Raw genomic sequence first — 20,477 nt, forward strand, 5'->3', positions numbered from 1 at the left:
TAAGAAATCAAAAGCAACAACGCACAGAGTAGTGGAAGGTACAGTCGCACTTTCAAGAGTTTGACAGACAGTATCACGGAACTCGAAATGGTACCTAAGAATAAGGATAAATCATCCAGTCCACCAAGTGATGGATCGAATGAAGATGATGAAGAGTGAGCCTTTGTTTTCCCAATTTCACTATTTGTCGAAGACCCTCTGTGGAAACTGCGCTTCAGTCTCTACTGCTGATATATGCTTGATGTAGATCACAACAAGATTTGAATCAGATCCTGATTGAAACCCAACGTTGGTGTCGTATACCCATCGATACGTGATACCACCTTATGAAGCTAATTGACTGATTGAACCTCCAATCATCGCATTATACCCTGCTCTTAAATGCTTATTGACACTCTCATGGACCTTTGATCGATCACGTATAGGCAAGATCAACGAAGAACATCGAAGATTGGCTCAAATAGCCCTTGATGATGCCAAAGCCAATGTGGCGGATATAGTGAGTCCATCAAGTCAATAACCTTACATATAAGTCCAATTTAGCATAAGTCAGTTGCTGATTGAGTACATTTGGGAACTCGAAGAGAGGAAGAAGTTTACATGAGATGGAAAATTCACATAAAGAGGAATTGTCAGTTTCGCTTTGCACTCCCTCAGTTCCTATATCCTCCTTTCTTGGTGAATAAGAGGAGAGCTAATTGAGTGCAATTTCGCTGATATACCATAGAAACCATATTTATCAAACACTTCTTACATCACTAAACGAAGAAAACAAATCATTGATTGACTTGATGAAGAAATACGATCAATACGATTTAGATATCCAGAATGCGGTTGAGGAGTTATTTAAAGGATGGCAAAAACAGAATGAAGAAAGTAACGTCATTGGGAACGAAAGTGAGAAAATCATTGATGAAGCTATGAAAGGTATGTTTTGCTACGTATACAATGGTCATATTTGGGGTAATCTTGAATACCTTCAGATGAGATGGAAGCTATCGAAGAGTTCAAAATTGCCATGGGAATGAAAGAGAAAAACATGAGTAGAAAAAGTGATGAGGCAATGAATGAATAACGATGTAAACGAATGATATGATTCTAGTAGCGATACTGTATTTCCAACAATTCGCCCCTGTGTATTGACATGTATATGCATTCATGGCTCTGATCATATTTAACTCTGTTTGCTGCGAGTTGCTTCGTTATCTTACTTTTCACCAACTTCATCACCTTGAGCTTTAGCGTCATAAAAAGCTATCCAAACTTCTGAATTCTGCGACTTTGTTTTCCAAGACGTTTCAGTTCCTGCACCTATGAACCAAGTACTTCCTTGCTCTTCACTTTGATGCTGTTCCCCTTTAACTGATATATCCCATGATCCTTCCAAGATCACAGCTATAGCAGGTCCATCGAACGACTTCAATTCGTCATCACCTTCAATTCTCAATATACTGAATTCTTCGAATGGAGTTGAGTATACTGTAGTTGCTCCAGTGGATGATTTGGAGAATTTGGAAGAGGATAATTTGAGTGATGAAGGTGTTTTGGGTGTACAGCTCACTACGCTAGTTACTAAAGATGGATCATCCTTGTCTTCATCAGGAGTGAATCCGACGTTAAGGACGTTGTCGGATAGGGCCATTAATTCGACGATCTCTGACAGTGCAGAGATGTTAGGTAAGCGAGAAGCATCAAAATTTGCTGGCTGTACCGATAGAAAAAGGACTGTTCACTCACCTCCTTCCAGCCAAGCATGAGGGCCATCAGCACCAACATACATTCCCTCGCCCTTTTGCAACTCGATGAGATTCAGGAAGAATCTAATTCTTGTCATTTGTAATCTCCACTGGGAGTGCAGTTGAAACACTCACAAAGTACTGAATAACCCTCCATCACCAGGATAATACTTTCCGGAACTTTTGACAGCTTCAACGAGGTTTTCTTTCTCTTTTCCACTGAATCCTTCTCCCTTCATTTCTTTGAACGCTTCAACACCTTGTTTCTCCACTCTTTCAGTAAATTCTTTGACGCTCTTCTCATCATCGCTGAGTTTCAAGAAAGCTTCCCAGACAGGTCGAAGATTATCACCCGATGGAGAAGAAACGAACGTCTTCACTTTGTCTTGTAATTCCGAAGATAATGAATTGATTTCTGGGGTAGTGGTAAGGAACGAAATGATTTGATCATACGGTCTGAAACTTGCGAAACCTAGGAAGGAAGGTGATAAACAGACTGCGATTTCAGGTTTATGATTTACGCTTTGATGAATTATGAAGATGAATTCATGTACATCAGCGTAAAGTCCTTCTGTGAGCGGGTCTTTTTTGACTTACTCTGGATATTTCTCAGGATCTTGCTCATGTAATTTTTTAGCTAAATCCTTATTTGGATGAATTTGAAGTGGTAAAGCTTGTTTACAAGTCAACACTTTAAATAAAAATGGTACATGTCCTTCGACTTGTCCTTCGGTTCCAGATCCCTTTTTACCTGTGAACGGAGTCGAAAATTTATCTTTTGATGAACCTAATAACGATGGATTGGACGATATATATTTTGATAAAAGAGTTGTTTGATCAGTATACAATTTAGCTGGATTGGTAGGATGTGTTCCCATCCATAACTACCATATCGATCATAACATTCATCAGCTCATCAGCTTTCTGTCGATTACGAGACGATCCGAATGTCTAGCTGAGATGGAAGGTAAACTAACCTCGGCATAAGGTTGATCAGGCTTAATCTCGAATCCTTTCTCAGAAGCATTCTTGGTTAACCTAGCTGCCAAACTATCATTTCCTACTTTACCCCCTATACACATACAAATCAGCTTGCCGTGCCCAGAACGGGTCACTTGTCATCACTTACATGGGTAGTCGTTGGGATGAACGATCAATCGTGTTAAACCTGAAGACATCTTGTTTGAGCTGGAATGAAAGCGGTTGGGTTGCAGTGGTCAATTTTTTGGTTTTCAATGCAGTCAAGTAGGTTGGCGATTTGGTTCTCTAGTCAGGACTAAAAGGGTTTTACTCTGTGAGATTATTGCTGATGCTCTTGAACAATGAAGATATGTCTAGGCTCCAAGAATGACCTACATAGTCATCGAGTGATACTTCGACGTCATAGCGGTGGTCATCAAGAGTGGAGGTTACAAATTTACAGTGGCACATCACTCCATCACCAGCTTATCGATCTTGGAGTGATTATCACTTGGCACATCTGTTCTCGAGCCTGCATACTGCCCCAATGCTTTCTTTGTGACATCGCACATGTGGACCACATCCCGGTATTCGTATTGGTACATTTGTGATTCACTGATACTGACAATAATACTGATACTTGAAACTATGACAATCGAAAGTAAACTTGAAAACACAATCCTATTCTTTACAAGATTTCTACCTTCTACAATGTGTATCCGAATAGCTATGTGAAAAATAGATGAAACATATATACAATTTAAAAGAAAATGAGATTTGTGGTATAGATTTGCTGGAATCCTCTGGGACATCTTTAATGCTTGCTCTTCTTACATTTCTTGGGAACGTTGAATCCATCTTCTCTCCTTCCTCCTCCCCAAGGTGTATTACCGATGAGAGAAGCATCTACACCTAGACCACTCTCCGCAAAGGCATTCCACAAGATACACTCATTAGCACCTCCAGTTCGGATCTTATCAGCTTGGATGATGGCGTCTCTTGCATCAAAGAAAGAGGGTCGACAAGGTTGGAGTTTCATTCCGTCAATCAGTAATTGAAGGAGAAGAGTATTACCGTGTTTAGGTATAAGAGGGACTGGTCGACCAAGAGAATCAACCGATTCAAGCGATGTCTTGGTGTAATAATCATTGGGTTTTGAGATGTCTTCTGGTGGGAAAAGGGTTTCACCAAATCCATACTCCTCAACAAGTCGCTGTGAGACGATAAAGGTTGTTTGAGCCCAGACTTCGCCGATAGCGTGTACACCCCAATAGTTGCTATCGAACGACAATCAGCGAGACAAACCTAGGGAAGATCAGCGTGTATATGACTCACCCTTTGTTGAGGAACTTATAAGTGGAAGGGTTAATCTCTTTATCAGTTGAATACAGGAAATTTCTGATTCCCTTCCCATTGTTGGCTGCCCAAGCGCCCATTCCGTAGGTATCAGTACCGTTCTTGTAGTTGTGATGTTCTTCGATTTGACGAATCAATGTAGCGACAGCGTCTCCCCAACCCTCGCCCATTCCTCCCGCTAGAACGTGTCAAAAGCAGCGTCAGCCAAAGAACATTGACAGACAGTGAAGAACGTCACTTACCTTCTCCCCAACCAAGACACGATGACGATGAAGGTCCTTGAGACGAAACAACATCAGCAAACGTTTCGTCGCAATATAGATGAGAGCCTACTCACCTCCAGTCAGTCGAGTGGAGAGACCGTGACTATACTCGTGGATCACGATACCAGCCTCTAAATCACCGTCTCTGTAAGGAGTGGCGGTGTCCCAGATATACATTCTCATTCTTGGAGCTTGACCGTCTGGAGGTGTCATGAAATTGGCGTTATTATAGCCCGATCCATCTTGAGCGTTGCAGATGACTGGATCACCGCCCAAACCACCTCTTTCGAAGTTGTAAGCTTGGAAATTACCGGAAAGTTCGTCGAAACCGACCCGGTGGAGAAGATCGTGATAGACGTTCGAAGTGTAGAATAATTGAGTGACAGCCATATCGATATATTCGGTAGGTTTAAGTCCATCAGGCTCTCCGTAATCGTAAACAAAGACGGAATCGTTAGCGACAGGTCGGTAGTTCTTCAAGAAATTATTCCGACCTTCCCAATCTTCGTGTGCGTATACGTTGTTACCAGTGGTAGTGGTGAACGTGGTAGTATTCTTACCGACGTGTTGACCCTCGATATGAGTATCAAATGGGTTGGCGAAGGTTGGGAATTCATGCCAACCAAGAGGGGAAGCAACGTTATCCCAAGGGTTGGTAACGACGGAAAGATTACCAGTAGAAGGGTCATTGACACCTATACATGATTTTGTCAGCGAGGTCAAGAAGTTGACGAACAGGTGCACTCACCCCATGGGAAGACTTGGTAGGAATAGGGCTTGTACTTGGGAGGAGTAGGAAGAGGTTTTTGACCACCGCCTTTCTTTACTTCTACATTCTTATTAGATTTAGTTGAAGGCTCGAAATCTAAATCTGTTGCCCAATCTACAATCCTTAAAAGTTCACCAGTCTTGACATCTACATAAGCTTCATACCAACTATCTTTCATTTCGACTATATAATTCCAGACAAGTCTTGGTGAACCTTCAGTTACTTGAGTGTACATGAGTCTGGCAGGGATATCAGAAACGACACCTGATTTATCAAGACCTGGTCCAGAGATGATTTCCGTTGGAGGTTCAGCAGGAGCTGATTTAGGTTTGAATTCATGTTGAGATGTAGAAGCGAAATCGATTTCTGAAACACCTTGGAAATTATCGTTACTTGCGTGAATTCTAGGTAATAAAGAAATCAAGCCTTCGATAGGGGATAAGATACCAGATGAAGCTACCGTGAATGGTTGTTGACATAAAGCTTTTTGATGATGTTTGATATGTCTCATTGATTTGTGTACTTTTCTAATGGCATTTTCATCAATCTCTTTAGGCGTAAGATTACCACCTAGAATGACTTGAGCAGCTGATTTGACTAAACCCCATGCACCTTCTTCGCCTTGAAGTTCGGCAAGATGTGTCTTGTGAGCGTCGTAGTGATCTTTAAGAATCTTGCAAGTCCGTTCAGTTTCACCTGAAGATCCTTCATTCATATCATGAAGACTTGGTACATCTCCTGGGTGGAATGAGTTTCCCCAAGAGATGATATGCCCATCTCGATCAATGTTCAAGTTCAAATCACCATCGGAAACTTCAAGTCCGTTGACGACTTGTTTGGCGAAGATACGGGTGATACCAGTACTCTTATCGGTATAACTCTATGCGGGTGAAAAGAGGTGTTAGTGAATGACTCGGTTGTATTCCCGTGGCAACTGAAAAGGAAGAATGGCTGAGACTCTGAGACACGGATCGACAAAGTCGAGCACTCACATCGTCGCGAATGTAGAAAGCATCTCCTTCTGATCCACCTATCTTATCCTCGATGAATTTACTAGCGACCTCCCTGGGATCTACAGACTCGCTCAACAAGGAGGAACGAGAAACAATGATAGGTTCATCTACAACTTTGAATGAATGGTGCTTGTGCACTGGACCAAACGATAATGTCTTTCGCTCCCTGACCTGAGGGACGTCGTCGTATGTAGGTCTGGCGAGGGTAAGAGTGGAAGTGGCAAGGAGAGGTAAGATGGCGAGTAGCGCAGATGTACGCATGATGGCAAGTGGCAAATGAGATAAGGATACGATACAACAGATAAAGAAAACAGATATACGTGGATGTTAAAGGTTAAACAGATGAAATAAGATGATACGAAGAGGGAAAGAGTAGGTTTGTACACGTCTATTCACACTACCTTATCTATATATATATATATGTGGGTGCTCTTTATCTGGGATGAGACGTGATAAGACCTAAAGAGAGTTACGAGTCGTTGTGCGATTGTGCAATCCATTTGGTCAATCAACGTCCTGAGCTTAAACTGTTAGCTTCGGGGTCTACTACAACCGGTGATAAGGCGCATGTCCACGGTGGCGGGTTATCCCCCCATCATTCTCTCATCTCTCGTGATCCCCTTTCAGCCAACCATATCGATAGATCGGATCATATTTGGGGCGCAGCAGAGTAACAACGCTTAAATCGGCCGACTCCGGGTGCAGCAGCCGGTCTGGCAAAGATACCAATTTGGAACAAAGTTACCAGATCCAGAAAGGAAAAGCCGCAATTCTCAATTCGAACGCGAGGTTTTGTCTTCGGTTTATCCCGTTTGAGATTTGAGAATCTTGAGAATTGAGAATGTAACTTATTTCACCCCGCATTGAGGTGACTGACTGGTATAAGATTCCCATTCTTCCTGCATATCGATATAAGTTTTAAGATATATAATCCAAGACTTTCCTTTTATACTTCTTTACTTTTCACGGTTTCACATCTCATCATTTCACCTTTTCCCCAAATGATCATATACACTCAAAACAATTCATTAACCTGAATAACTTGAACTGGTGATATCTGCACCTTCAGCTCCCAAAGTCACATGATAAAGCTTTGTCTCGGCACAAATAACCATTCTACCTTTACCCGCGAATTGGAAGTTCGCTGAAACGATTCCCAACCATATTTTACCTAATAATAAACCTGATGGATTCCAGACGTGGATACCGTCACCTACACCAGCATAAACGTTTCCTTTGGAGTCGCAATGAACACCTTTTGCAATCATCTTAGTCAGTCTTGATGTGAACAGCCTGAAGACCCGGTTCACTCACCATCGGGTATACCACTGTCAACGTAAGCAAAAGTCTGTCGATTATCAAATGTTCCATCATCATTCACGTCGTATCGATAACTAGATTTTTGCCGAATATGAGTTTCTGATCAAGAGGTATAGTTTATGGTTGAGAATTTATGGATATCACTCACAGAGTGGAAGGTTTAGTGAAATTGGTTCCCCAGAAAACCTAAAATTTCCATCACGTCAACAAACTCTTTCCATCTTTCTCTGTGAATTACTCACAGCATTTGCACCCGTGTCAGTAACGTAAGCATATTGTCCATCAGGAGAGAATGTTATTCCTATCCTCGCGATTCAGCAAAAGATTTCCGAAGATGGGGTAGAGATCTCACCGTTGGGTAAATTGAAACCATCTGCAACGACACCTAAGGCTCCAGTGTCCACATTGAACTTATAAACTTGATTGGGCAAGACTGGAGCCGGTCTAAAGTTCTGCAGGTTGGCGTAGGTAACGTCTGTAAAGTAAAGCTGCTTGTTTCGAGGGTTAACAGCGACGTCATTCAAAGAGTTAAATTGTCGACCGTAATAATTGTTGAGGATGACTATATATCATATCTTAACCATGAATCCAAAAGAAGATCTCTAACTTCAGACTTACCAGTCGCATTGTAAGGGGGAGTAGGATCAACAAGATATAATGCAGGAGGTATATCGTTGCCTTGACCTTCACCTGTGAAGACTAGCTTTCCGCGGAAGTTTGTCGCTCCTAATGTTGAGACAAACGGGAGATCAGCCATAGCACATATGAATGTTGTTAAATGAGCCCACCATTTGGATTGATCACTTGAGTCTGCGAGTTGACTGTTGTGACATTAACAAAACCCGTTCCATTTCCTTTGGCTGCGATACTTGCAGCTGAAGCAAGACTAATCTTCTCAATGATAGCAGACTTGTTCAATCCGGTTCCCGCGGCTGGAGCACCAGCATTTTGTACAAAGAATACTTCATCTGTGGGCGGGTACCTGAGTAATCTCTTTTCAGCGCAAATACGAACATCAGTACAGTGACTAATACATACCATACAACTGCCTCGTGGAATAATGGATTAGTCCCTCCATCAGCAATAAGGGTAAGAGTGGGATTTGACCCAATGATATCGTAGAATGCATCGTCGTAAATCAAGAAAGGCTTCTTGGCAAGCGAGGATGCATTAGTCCCAGGAGGGAAGAACAGCTGCATAAAGGTGATTAGGGTTTAGCGTTATTGTATACGAGAGAGGAAGACGTACTGTACTGAAGTTATGCTCAGTGGGTGAAGGTACATTAGGCAACACAGCAAAACTACTAGGTCTAATGACCTGGGCATATCGAGGAGTACCAGTTGAATTAGCAGCTATAACACCTTTACCATTCTGGATATAAATAGATAAAGCCACCGTAGCGAGTGCGGCGATTCCGACCATGATGATGAATGACTGATCTTCGCCTTTTTTTGTTTTTCTGGGTCGTGTCGTTTTATTAGAGGATCTTGTACCAAGGGATGGTGTCGATCCTTCATTTGAAACAGCTGATTTTATACCTGTATCATCCGTTTTGGACGAACCACTAATCTCGGTCATATCATTCATTCCAGTCTATCAATCAACCGGATCGATTTTGGGTGTGAAACTAAACCAGAAGGAGATATATATCTTCCCGAACATTCACTATTCTAGCAAGATTACGTCGAATTGGAAGCGACATCAGCTGACTATGATGTGATGTATTGGTAGCCAGTGATGTTCTCGTTAAATTTAGAATTGTTGCAGTTACTGACTCTAGGGGAGCGATATCGTGCCGGTACCTTATCATGTCCGAGTAACAGGCAGGCATCTTGAACATGACTTCCCCCCCAATTTGGAGAATCACGCTAAATGCGGGGATATTATTCCGGTCCGAACTCGGTCATTAGCCGACTCATGAAGTTGAAAACGTCATTTCTTCATCATTCAGTTTGGATCATTTCGCATTGTTCATACTTGATAACGGTTGAGAACGAGATTGGCAGCTGGAAGGAGATGTAGCATCGGAAGACAATTCACTCTGACATTCACCATCATCTTTCGCCAATCGATAATCCGCTTCTTGGCAAAAGCAGTCCAGGATTTACATCCGGACTTTCAGCTCGATCGGAGGCCGTAGATGTGCCCTTTTCTGGCTGGATGACACAAAAATGAGCTGGAAGGCGACAATCACGGAGCATGGATATATTTCTTCATCACGTGTCACTGATAGGACTAGCTGTCATACATGTGTGTAGGAGACTGTTCATGTATACATTTCCTGTTGAATTTTGGGTAACTTGGAGCACGATTTATTTTGTAGGACAGCTTTATTGCATGCTATCTGCTATGATAGATCTATATGCTTCAATACGCAACCTGACACTCGATCACTAAAACGGCTCTCGAAGCGCGACTAGAGAACGGAACCCGATATATGAAACGGTACCAGGATGGATGGTGGCCTGTGTGTTCAGATCGCTTTTCCTTTGGCATGACCCTGTCCACAAAGCGACATGAATGTGTCCCTTGAAAGGGACCGGTAACGATTGCTTTTTGTGTGTCCGTGTGTCTGGATATGTGGCTTTGATGACTCGGTCATACAGATGCTTCTTGAAATGACTTGGATAAGGGGTCCTTTCTCATAAGATCTAAGCTAGAATATTTTCATATAAACGCATGCATCCACATTAGAGCTCAGTCTCTTCCCATAATTTAATTTGATTGACACCCCTCTACATGAAGAATTTCAAATCATCTCGTACATACTGTAGAATATCTGTTTTTATCCTTTGGCCAGCTAGAAAGACCTAGAGAATAGAGATATTGCTCCAAGTTCAATGTGTCACGAGTCTCCTACGGCTCAATTCCTAGGAGCATTGGCTACTATCTTAGGAGATGTATTTGTCATTTGGCATATATGGAAATATGACAAGTTTCGTTGTTTACTCTTTACCAAACGTAATGCTTTCAGATTCAGTGAGTTACGTTTCGTTTCAACAGGTAACGCTAGTCTGAGTCATCATCGTACGTCTAAGCTGATGTTATATTTGCCGTGTTCCAGTTATAGTAGTGAGTATACATCCCTACATGACTTGCCAAGGATCAGGATTCTGAAGCTATGGAATTCGCGTTTTCCCAGTGGATGTTCGTGATATCGTCCGTGTGTGTAAGTTGACATTTTGTTGGTAAATCCATTGTGAAGATTGACTGACTAGATGAAATCGATGTGTTGACATAGTTCACAGCATGGAACGTGATTCTAGTGTGGGTAAAATATACAGAGTATTATGCTGTAGTACCAATCTCGAAGACTGAAAGTGAGATTATGCCTGTTCCATTCCAATTGGTAAGTCTTATCCAACCATTCTCGCTTCCCTCGTAGTCTCTTTTACAGTATGACCTTAGCTTATCGATGACAATTAGTGGAGTAAACATAAACAGACCCTTGTAAGATCGTCTTATCAGCTGCTAGCAATCGCATGGGGTATGGTGTTAGCTATTCATTCGGAAGAAACTCTCTATTGGGCATATTTGATTAATTCGATCAGGAAAAGAAATTCTACCAACTGGTTCAAGAGTATATGGTTTAAGATCTGGGTACTCATCAGTGTAACTGTACGTAGAAGTCTTCGATTGACTAGCGAGACTGTCATTGAGATGTACCGCATATATTGTTGGTGAGCTAAGATGATCGATGAATAGGTGTTGACAGTTATTCCTGCTGTTGGAAATATGGAAACCACAAATCTCGTGAAAATGGAAGCCAATATCTTTATGGCGGGGTAAGCATGACCTATTTGTTCGTTAGCTATGCTAATCAGATCGATGACATAGATCCGTATTAGCGTCGTTGTTGTTTTTTATGAGTCTTTGGCTGTATCTTGTCTTCCCTGGATTCGTGAAGGAATCAGTGAGTCCATCCGCATTCTATACATCGATGAGCTGAGACTGATACTTCTCAGCGTCGACAAGGTGCCAACACAGAAGTCATGGCTAGGCTTGAATACTTCAAGGTAAGTTTTCTTTCTACATGCTTAAGATGACGATTGAAACCCTGAACGCCTTGGTATGGCTTGACCAGGAATTGAACGGTATTCGCACACTCTTTCGATTCTTATACGTCTTCTGTATTTTGACTCTATCGATTGACGGTCAGACGAAACATAAACATGTTAATACCACACCGTGAGTATATCATCAACTGTCTTGTGAGGTGCAGCGCTCAATTGTGATGCAACCTAGGTTCTGGCTCGATTTGTTCTTCGTTTGTGCATTGTTCTTCGTTTTCACGTCTAATGGGCTGTCCCTCATGGTAAGTCTACCATTCTATCACTTCAAGAACAAGCTCAATCAAGGACGTCCTAGATTCTACTTCCAAGGAATATGCAAGCGGATGAAATCTCCAAAAACAATAATGTATTTATCCGACCACCCCGTCAAAGTCAACATCGAACTGATATGCAAGTCCTTCCATCTTCATCTACCATTGGATCTTCCCACAAATACGATGATCAAGATGGTCTCTATCAACGGGATGTTGAACGTAGTCAACGTAATTCAACTCCATGGGGAGCACTGGGCGAGAGATTGAACGTTGAAAAGACCAGATTGAGTGGACTGGACGAATGTGAAAGTGGTGGAGCAGTAGCTATCGCCCTAAAAGGTCCTCCTCGACAGTCAACTTGGCATCGTAATAGAACAGAAGAGAGTCTCAATTCTAGAGGTGATGCTCCATTCGCTCCTACTGGTGGTGAAAGGATGTTGAGAGCAGGTGAAGGCCTCGATGAGTCTCCCCAGGTAGTAAGTTGTGTCTATAATCGGTCAGCAAATCGTGAAGCTAACACGTATTCTAAATCTTTGTAGTTGAGCAATTTCAGATCACCGGCGGATTTGGCCCGACCACCTCGACCTACTGAAGTGACAGTCGTTGTCAAGACCGAACAAATCGTTGAAAAGGCATAGAGAGCTTAGATCAGTGTGAGCAGTAGGAGGATTCATGGAGAACTGGGAAATACATTAACTGCTTCGATCAGCATCGGGCAACGGTCTATGTGCACATGACGAATGGGGGGTGAATCAGCAGTCAGACTGTTCTTATGTATTATACTTTGCTTTCAATGTGTATATGCTTCTTAAATGTCGAGTTCTTCTCTACATTTTGATCGAGGTCGTCAGGGCTATATGACATCGCGGTAAGAGTCATGGATGAAATCAAATCAACGGACTGCCGTTTTTCATGCAACTTGTTCAGGAAGATGCAGCGGTTCGACCGGGCCGTTGATATGCCGTTTTTAACGGGAGGTTCTTTGTTCACCGCAACTACAAAGGTGAGGGAATGGTGGATGACGCCGACGAAGAAAACCGATGAAAATGCGGGGGACAATGAACGGTTCCAGGTGGATGACTTGCGGGGCCATGTGGATGGTCATGGCGAGCGGATGGACAGTCGGAAAGTTGAGAAAGACCGGGAATTTTCGTATGAACCCCTTACAGGCGTCGACGATCATTTCTAGCATCAACTTCTATACTCATCGCTGAGCAATACGACACCTACCTAACACAACATCGAAAATTCTCTTACAACCATCTGGCCCACTTTGCAATTGTCACCCTACGCGTGAACGCAAAACATGTCTTTCCGAGCTGGAATACTGCCTTCTTTGAAAGGTAATTTGCCTGGACCATCTATCCGAATCCGACCCAATCAATTATCAGCACGAGGTTACTCATCAGCTACTCATGCTCATCCTCACACGCAAACTTACGCTCATTCAGCACCTAGATATAGACAAGGTCCATCGGCATTCCGAAAATGGGCTACTAGATTTGGTGAGTCCGAGTTATCGACTCGACTTTGATGTTTAACCCATCTCTTCTGCCTTCTGTCAACCCGTTCTGTTATTGCGGTTGGAAGGAGTGGGACATTTGCTCAATGGTAAAAGGTGAGATCCAGCTGATACTCTTGTTGTGATGATAGCTTTGGCTTTAGCGTTTCCAGCGGTATATGTAGCGGGAGCCGCATTTCCTCCTCAGCTAGTGCTATTCGTCTTTCCACGATACGCTCCTCCCCCACCCCACAAAGATTCCCCGAGAGGTAAATCGCATATGTCAGATATGGAGAGATGTATACATGAAGTGGATATAGTAGAGGATACGAGAAAGAAAGTCGCAGCTGGAGAATGGTATGAGACTAGTGAGTTGCTTTTTCCAATCAATCGAAGCAATGAGATCTTCGCGATTCAGCACAATTAGCAATTTCAACGTGACTTGTGCCGAGGGGTGCGAATGTTTGCTGATTGATTGACGATTTACGTAGGACCATATCAAAATTATGATCCTAACAAGGTACATAATTCGCTCACAGCGGGATCATTGAGAGGTCCAGGAATGTTGGCTATTGCACCTGTCCTTTTCGCCAAAGCAGATGAATCAGAAGCTATCGGTGAGTCATCTGGTCCTCCACTCTATCATACCAAATACACGTAAATGGAAACGCGATACTGAACCTCTCTCATGCAATGATACAGCTGTCATTCATCTCGGTAGAGCACTTTGTGGACATGACGGAATCATTCATGGTGGTTTACTAGCTACGGTATTTGATGAAACGTTAGCTAGAAATGTAAGCAGCCCAAATACACTCCTCATCCTGCACATCACAGCTTATCCATCAGCCCAAAAATGTATCATCCTAAAGTTGATTTGTATGCTGATCGTAATCACTATTTCAGGCTCTTCTTAACCTTCCTTCCAGAATCGGCGTAACAGCCAATCTTAACATTAATTACAGATCACCATGTATGGCGGATCAAGTAAGCTTCACGACTGCGCTAGGGTAGGGGACGTCAAGCTGACTTAACGCTACTAATAATCAGTTCGTGATAGTGCGTACCAAACTTGAGAATGTCAAAGGACGAAAAGCTGTTGTCAGTGGATACATGGAAACTACAAGTGGAGAAAGGATCGCAGACGCTACGTGAGTGGATTATTACAGCTGATCTCATCCCTCTCCGATAACCTAGTTCCCGAAATCCTTCGCTGACATGCGAGGTTTCCATATCAACAGTGGATTGTTCATCGAACCTAAATGGGCTCAGTTCTTAGCTTCAAGCGGTGTAACAGAAGCGATGGGTCGTCCTTTGCCAAGTCCATCCAAATCACCAATATTATTAGATGATCAAACTGAACATATCATATAAACATAGAAGCTTTTCGTGGTGAACTTGTGGTAGAAGAAGGCATCTTCTCACAGGGTGCGTTAGGTACTGCAGGCACGAATACTGTGACGAAGTGCAACTGAACATGGAAATTTCAAATCTAATATCAAAATCAAGTGCGAATGACATTCCCCTTTTGAAATATATCACAGAACAAGGGACCATCCATCAAACAGATCAACAACAGCCTAGAAGACTGAAAAATAGATACGTAAATGCAACTTATGTATATACTTTACCCACATCCGAATCTCAAGGCAAACAGAGACATCTTAAATTTCCACCAAGTAAAACCTATCAAACTTCCTTGAAACGGTACTATTGACGCTTTTCAACCTCCGACCAATCTCACAAATTCCCTCAATGGCATCAGACAGCTTGTCCAAATGCGATGGTAGTACTTGACATTGCTGATAGTCTCTTCCCATCTACAGTCGCTACATCATTTGATTCCTTCCATTTGGATTTTTCTTTGTGACTCTTACCAGGATGAGCTGTATAATTCGAGTCGTCACTATCGATCTCTGAAGGAGGAGTAATGGTTTTAAACCCATTCCCATTTCTACCTTTGGGCAAAGCTTTGATTCGTCTAGTGGTCGATTCTGGCTTCATTATAATAGGAGAGGAAGGGTTGATTTTATTTTTGATTTCGCCATGTTTGGCTGCGGGAAAAGATTCATCTGCAGAAACGAACTCGTCACTGCCTATCGGGTTTATGACATCTCCAGTCTCTGGTAGAGTTGGTATTCCTTCCTTTTTGGACGATATACGGTTATCGGTGTTGGAGGGTCGTCGAGATCCCATGGGAGTTTGTTTGTTCGCTTCTTTGTCAGTCTCAGAACCTCCCTCTACGCTTTCACTAGGGACTGTTCGAACATCAATCTTTTGAGTAGTAGTGAGGTCACCTTCGTTATCCGTTTCGTTACCAGTCTCAGCTTCTGTCGGAAGCGTAGAAGAAGTCATTACGCTCGCCGATCTCTGTGAAGAGACTACATTCAGAGCTAATTCCAGCTGTAAAATGATAACACATTATTACGCATTCCTCAAGTGACAAAGGCTAGGATACGCTACTCACTTTCGCTTGGATACTAGCTACTCTCTGAGCCATGGTGTCAGATCCATTAGGAGTTACCATTCCTGATCTCGATTCTCGTCCAGTCTCTGCGGTAACTCCAGTCACCACTGAAGCTCTTTTGTTCAATCTGTTTTCATCAGATCTAGGATTCCCTTTGACTTGGCCTAAAACACTCATAGGTTTTGATCTGGTAGATGTCATGTTAGTGGTTTTGGATCTTGAAGATAATCTTGAACGGATTGAAGATGTGTCTCCTGGTGTTGCAGATCTTGAGGACGTTTCTGATCCAGTAATATTAAGGGATGGAGATGGAGGTAAACCTGCTAAAGCACCGTTAATTTGAGCCTCGAGGGAATTCATGATGTCCTCTCTTTCCCTTTCAAGCTCTTGTATACTATTCAACACAAGTAAAACATTAGCTAAGTTTGGATTCTACGACGCAAGATTAGTCTGACGTACGACTGGTGCATGTCTGATAGTTGCCGCATAGCTTCAGATCTTGCATCTTCAGTGTTCTTCAATTTTTCTTCGAGCTCTATATTTTGCTTACTTTGTTCATTGGCGACTATAGGTGGATGGATCAGTCAGCTCAGTCATTGCCAGAATCGTGTATGGTATCTTGGCTCACTATTAGAAAGCCTCTTTGCTTCTCTCCTTTCCCGTTCGATCTTAGTTTTCAATTCATTCGCCTCGACGGTGAGTCTATCCGCATACTTTTCAAACATCTCAAATTGTTTCTTCCACTATACAGATACCAAATGGTAAGGTAGGTTTGTGACTATCAGAATGTAAACATCACTCACATGATCGCCTTCTTGAATGAGCTTGAGTAATCGTCTGTTGATTTTAGCTACTTTCAACTCCAAATCGTCCCTAGTTTCGACATAGTGTGCTACAGTTCTCGACAGATTAGCAAACTTCGAAAGCTTGTCAGAAGGAAAGAAGGAAACATACACGCTCTCCTCCTCATCATAGCTTTAGCAAGTTGTTCTCCGACTGTCAATTGAGCTTGAGGTCTGGCCATACCGGTCTTCATTAATCTTTGAATTAAAGTAGGCTTCTTGTGCTATTCCGATTTCCCATCATCAGCTCGCCCACTAAGCCAAGTTTGTTGAGTGATTCACCTTATCTGTTAGAATCTTGTCAAATGCTGAAATGACAACTTCATGTCTCCACCAACTAGGAGCTTTCAGCCTTTCTCCGAGATAATGCGGTCTTTCACCTTTATAAGTAAATCGATTGAAATTTCTGAAATTACCCTTGGGATAGGAGACCTTGAACTCCATAGGGATGCTTCGGTCCATGGCTTAGATATGTAACTGTCAGCTTTTCTGCGAACAGAAGATGCTGGTAGTTCAACTCACGAAAAGAGTGCCCCAATGCAGCCAAAACGCGCTGTTTAACCTTCTCTCGTTTGGGTCGAGGTGTAATAACGCCGTTTGGAGCAGATTGACACGATAAAGTACTACAATTCAGTCACAACTTCGAACAGGTGGACTTACTTTGTATCGATGTCAAGTATAACGACCTCGGGAGGCGGGGCCAGGAGATATCGACATTCTGTTGGCATACCCTGTAACGAAGATGGTGAGTTTCCCGACAGAAATATTGTTGGATAGACTTACGATTATATAGGGTCCGGGATCTTCGATGACAAATGTAGTGTCTCGCTAGATACGAATCAGCTTTTACTCGTGCTGTATGATATAATAAAGCGTTTCACATACGGCATGTATCATAGGCATGGTTATGCCACCCCAACCCCTCATCTCGACAATGTACTTTAGAGTGCTGACTCCCACATTGAGCATAGCGGGATGTTTTGAACAGAAGATTACTCTTCCGGAGTTGGACAAAGCAATCTGGTGTCAGAAACATAGACGTCAATACGTGTTCTGATCAGGATGCGGGACACTCACTTCAGCAGCAGTTATGATATGATCCAAGTCTACAGCTTGAAACAGAGGCCATAACTGAAAATCAACCTTCATCAGACCTTTATCGAAATCCATTAACCCTCCAGGCATATATCCTTCTACAATCACTTGATCTTCAGGCTTTTCACCAACTGGAACTCTGAACGATTCTCCCGGTCTAGGAGGATCGTAATTAAGCAATCGGTTGATCTGAATCATATGGACTTTGGCGTTTTTAGAGAATCGTGCCCACTGTGAACAGCACAGGTCGCGTAAGCCAGCTTCACCACTGTCGGGTACTGGGTTCACTCACACTGAGTCGTAGGTAGTCTTGTAGGAAGTCATAAATCGGAAACCTGGACACTAAACAGAGCATTGTCAATTATCAAGCGATAGAATGCCCTCAGTATCATAGTTGACTTACCCATAGTGATAGCATAAGGCATCCAGAAGATATCGCTAGCTTCATCATACGCAGCAGCAGCATCTTCTGGGACCGAATCAACAGTTGACAATCTATCAGCCACTAATGCACTTTTTATACCCCTTCTTCCAAGTGGACCTTCTAGATCAGAATCACTCATTCCAGTTTCAGTTTCGCTTGCAGTAATATCACCTTCAGATTGATTTTTACCCATCATATAATGCAATGAACCTCTTTTCGTTCCTCTTTTCTCACTTGGTGCAGTTGATCCTTTCTTTCCGGCTAAAGGACTGATTGAACTCAAGGATCCTTGTCCGAGTCTAGCACGTTCCGCTCTCATTTTGATAGTCTTCAATTGCACTGCACGATCCCGATCAGCATGTGTCCAGACAGTCAGAGTCACACCGTAGTAAGTGAGCTCAGTGGCAGAAGCGGTGTTTCTGATATTTGGGTTACCTTGAGCTTGAAGATGTAATGCAGGATCGAGTAAGCCTTGTTCGTCAACTGCTGAGACCATCGAAAATGTGTTGGGAGCACCTGAGACAGCACTGTCAAGTCGAGTTCGAGCGATAGCAGCGAGTGTATCATGTCGAGGAACGTTGAACGTGAATGCGTGACAGGTAGTGGGAGGTGACAAGGTGGAATTTACCACTTCCACTAAAACCAAAGTCAACAATCTACAAAGGCTAAAAGGATAAAACAGAATTCTCACTGACCATCACGAGGATGAGCGAATTTGAGGGCTTTTGACACCAATTTTTGCGCACCATCAGGTCCAGTATCGGGTACGTATTTCCCTCTGATATCCTTTGAGAGACCATTGGTAAAAGTACTTGATTTAGAATCTTTCCTAGTTCGAGCTGATTCATCTGCTTTTTCACCACTGAACGAACTTCCTAACATTTCAGGACGCCAGAATAGTCCCATCGAGTCTTCGAGAGGTTGGATACCACGGGAAGAGTCAGAATCAGAGAAAGACCATTGAGCTGTTGACTACGTATAAGTGTCAGCCAGGGATATTTTCACCAGGAACGATGAGCTCACCTTTCCCAGACCGGAAACTAGATACAACGAGGCGATCTTCGCATTTGAATCGATACCCAACATCCTATCAGCTTTAGTCCTAGATCCGACACTGGTGACACTTTGGTTGAAGGTCTGATCAAAGCTGTTGAGGATATGAGGACCTGAATCGTTTCTCAACCCTTTCAATTCATCGAGTTCTTCCATTTTCTCTAACATCCCAGGTGAGATCGTTTCTGCATGTCGAGCGGTTTTGGCAGTACTATTACGACGAACATTGGACACAGCACCTGGATCTGGATTGTGTTGACCACTTCTCATACTAGGTAGATGTTTGGAAGGTAGTTTGGGTGTCAAGACTGGTTCCTGTGACAATATCGCAGGAGGAATATGAGGCGATGGAGGTGATGATTGATCGGCGAATGACGAGGATCTGCTTGGTATTGGCCTTTCAGTAGGTGACAAAGGTGTATCAAGCAAATTCGCATTATCTCTTCGGATGTAATCTTTACTTGGTCGAACGTAATCAGCTACGATATCAACAACTTGTCTATCAAGAGAAAATTCTGAGTCCTGTCTTTTATGTTTATGTTCAATATGATCGTGATGACGATGAGAATGAGAATGAGAACGAGAATGATTTTCTGATTTCTTATGAGATTGGGGTTTGGAGTGAGGCTTTGTTGAATGATTCGAAGGAGGAGATGTGGTGGCGAAAGTATTGTAAATTGAAGAATGTTGTAAACCGTCGTTTCTAGCAAAAGGATCTTTTTTCACTGTTAAGTTTTCGTCAAGTGGTGTTGATTTCTCAATAGTCAATCTGGGTAATGGTTGAGGAATCGATTGTAGACACGGTGTTTGTGGGAAATGTGTAGGTTTATGAGGAACGATAAGTGTAGATTTATCGATATCTGATAAACCGTTTTTGCCTGAGGATCGACCGATAGAACCCAGATTGAGAGCTACCATCTTTGAGATCAGAGGAGAGGACGTGATCTTTGGGGGCAAGAAGTAGTTGAATCCTGGTTGTCAAGGGAGACGAATACGTGATCAACCTCGATACAAGGCGAAATTCGGATTCCAACGATCTTTGAAGATGAGGGATAGATGTTCTTGAAAAAAGAAGTACTTGGCAAAGGTAAATATATAAATTACTGGGACACAAAAATTCCATCTTCCTCGGCAGCTTTTTCGTTAGCTTTTCATGTTTCCCTTTTTCCATACGGATTATACATTAAAGACTAGATCCCCTAAAAGCGTTCGCTCGGGTCATCGAATATGCGCCCTTGCACATGTCATTATGGGAAGCACAAGCCTTCATATTGCAGACTAGGGTATGTTTTCGACATGAATAGTAGTCCTCCAACATCATTATCACTCATCATTTTCGCCTTCGGGGTTT

At 42.7% G+C, this 20,477-nt stretch overlaps 7 protein-coding genes across 7 annotated transcripts; 3 read left to right on the forward strand and 4 right to left on the reverse strand.

The window, feature by feature from the left end:
- Positions 1-87: 87 nt before the first annotated feature.
- On the forward strand, positions 88-1,075 carry IL334_001584 (uncharacterized protein; the record flags this gene model as incomplete). Its single annotated transcript, XM_062933339.1, has 6 exons — positions 88-155; positions 248-288; positions 426-499; positions 585-631; positions 728-927; positions 984-1,075. 6 exons carry the CDS (start codon positions 88-90, stop codon positions 1,073-1,075), a joined length of 522 nt encoding a protein of 173 aa, XP_062789390.1.
- Positions 1,076-1,207: 132 nt separating this feature from the next.
- Positions 1,208-2,914, reverse strand: IL334_001585 (mannose-6-phosphate isomerase, class I; the record flags this gene model as incomplete). The annotated part of the gene is made up of 6 exons (XM_062933340.1): positions 1,208-1,656; positions 1,738-1,820; positions 1,872-2,258; positions 2,334-2,620; positions 2,714-2,808; positions 2,866-2,914. 6 exons carry the CDS (start codon positions 2,912-2,914, stop codon positions 1,208-1,210), a joined length of 1,350 nt encoding a protein of 449 aa, XP_062789391.1.
- Positions 2,915-3,510: 596 nt separating this feature from the next.
- On the reverse strand, positions 3,511-6,358 carry IL334_001586 (uncharacterized protein; the record flags this gene model as incomplete). The annotated part of the gene is made up of 6 exons (XM_062933341.1): positions 3,511-3,973; positions 4,032-4,230; positions 4,295-4,330; positions 4,390-5,010; positions 5,064-5,964; positions 6,077-6,358. The coding sequence occupies 6 exons, from the start codon at positions 6,356-6,358 to the stop codon at positions 3,511-3,513; spliced, it is 2,502 nt and encodes an 833-aa protein (XP_062789392.1).
- A 767-nt stretch (positions 6,359-7,125) lies between these two features.
- IL334_001587 (uncharacterized protein) lies at positions 7,126-9,004 on the reverse strand (the record flags this gene model as incomplete). The annotated part of the gene is made up of 9 exons (XM_062933342.1): positions 7,126-7,352; positions 7,412-7,491; positions 7,566-7,603; positions 7,660-7,718; positions 7,770-7,979; positions 8,036-8,143; positions 8,206-8,399; positions 8,456-8,610; positions 8,666-9,004. The coding sequence occupies 9 exons, from the start codon at positions 9,002-9,004 to the stop codon at positions 7,126-7,128; spliced, it is 1,410 nt and encodes a 469-aa protein (XP_062789393.1).
- Positions 9,005-10,257: 1,253 nt separating this feature from the next.
- IL334_001588 (uncharacterized protein) lies at positions 10,258-12,382 on the forward strand (the record flags this gene model as incomplete). Its single annotated transcript, XM_062933343.1, has 12 exons — positions 10,258-10,396; positions 10,482-10,489; positions 10,560-10,586; positions 10,659-10,766; positions 10,844-11,035; positions 11,123-11,202; positions 11,255-11,330; positions 11,383-11,433; positions 11,502-11,605; positions 11,663-11,732; positions 11,786-12,220; positions 12,284-12,382. 12 exons carry the CDS (start codon positions 10,258-10,260, stop codon positions 12,380-12,382), a joined length of 1,389 nt encoding a protein of 462 aa, XP_062789394.1.
- Positions 12,383-13,050: 668 nt separating this feature from the next.
- Positions 13,051-14,619, forward strand: IL334_001589 (uncharacterized protein; the record flags this gene model as incomplete). The annotated part of the gene is made up of 7 exons (XM_062933344.1): positions 13,051-13,249; positions 13,398-13,613; positions 13,737-13,862; positions 13,948-14,042; positions 14,152-14,232; positions 14,296-14,396; positions 14,487-14,619. 7 exons carry the CDS (start codon positions 13,051-13,053, stop codon positions 14,617-14,619), a joined length of 951 nt encoding a protein of 316 aa, XP_062789395.1.
- A 387-nt stretch (positions 14,620-15,006) lies between these two features.
- Positions 15,007-20,044, reverse strand: IL334_001590 (uncharacterized protein; the record flags this gene model as incomplete). Its single annotated transcript, XM_062933345.1, has 16 exons — positions 15,007-15,648; positions 15,713-16,106; positions 16,172-16,277; positions 16,341-16,455; positions 16,516-16,604; positions 16,667-16,778; positions 16,837-17,018; positions 17,077-17,107; positions 17,241-17,285; positions 17,338-17,382; positions 17,440-17,574; positions 17,632-17,880; positions 17,942-17,991; positions 18,053-18,709; positions 18,769-19,045; positions 19,097-20,044. The coding sequence occupies 16 exons, from the start codon at positions 20,042-20,044 to the stop codon at positions 15,007-15,009; spliced, it is 4,077 nt and encodes a 1,358-aa protein (XP_062789396.1).
- Positions 20,045-20,477: the final 433 nt, after the last annotated feature.

The sequence above is a fragment of the Kwoniella shivajii genome, chromosome 2 (genome assembly GCF_035658355.1).
Source record: "Kwoniella shivajii chromosome 2, complete sequence".
In the NCBI taxonomy this organism is placed as follows: Eukaryota; Fungi; Basidiomycota; class Tremellomycetes; order Tremellales; family Cryptococcaceae; genus Kwoniella; species Kwoniella shivajii.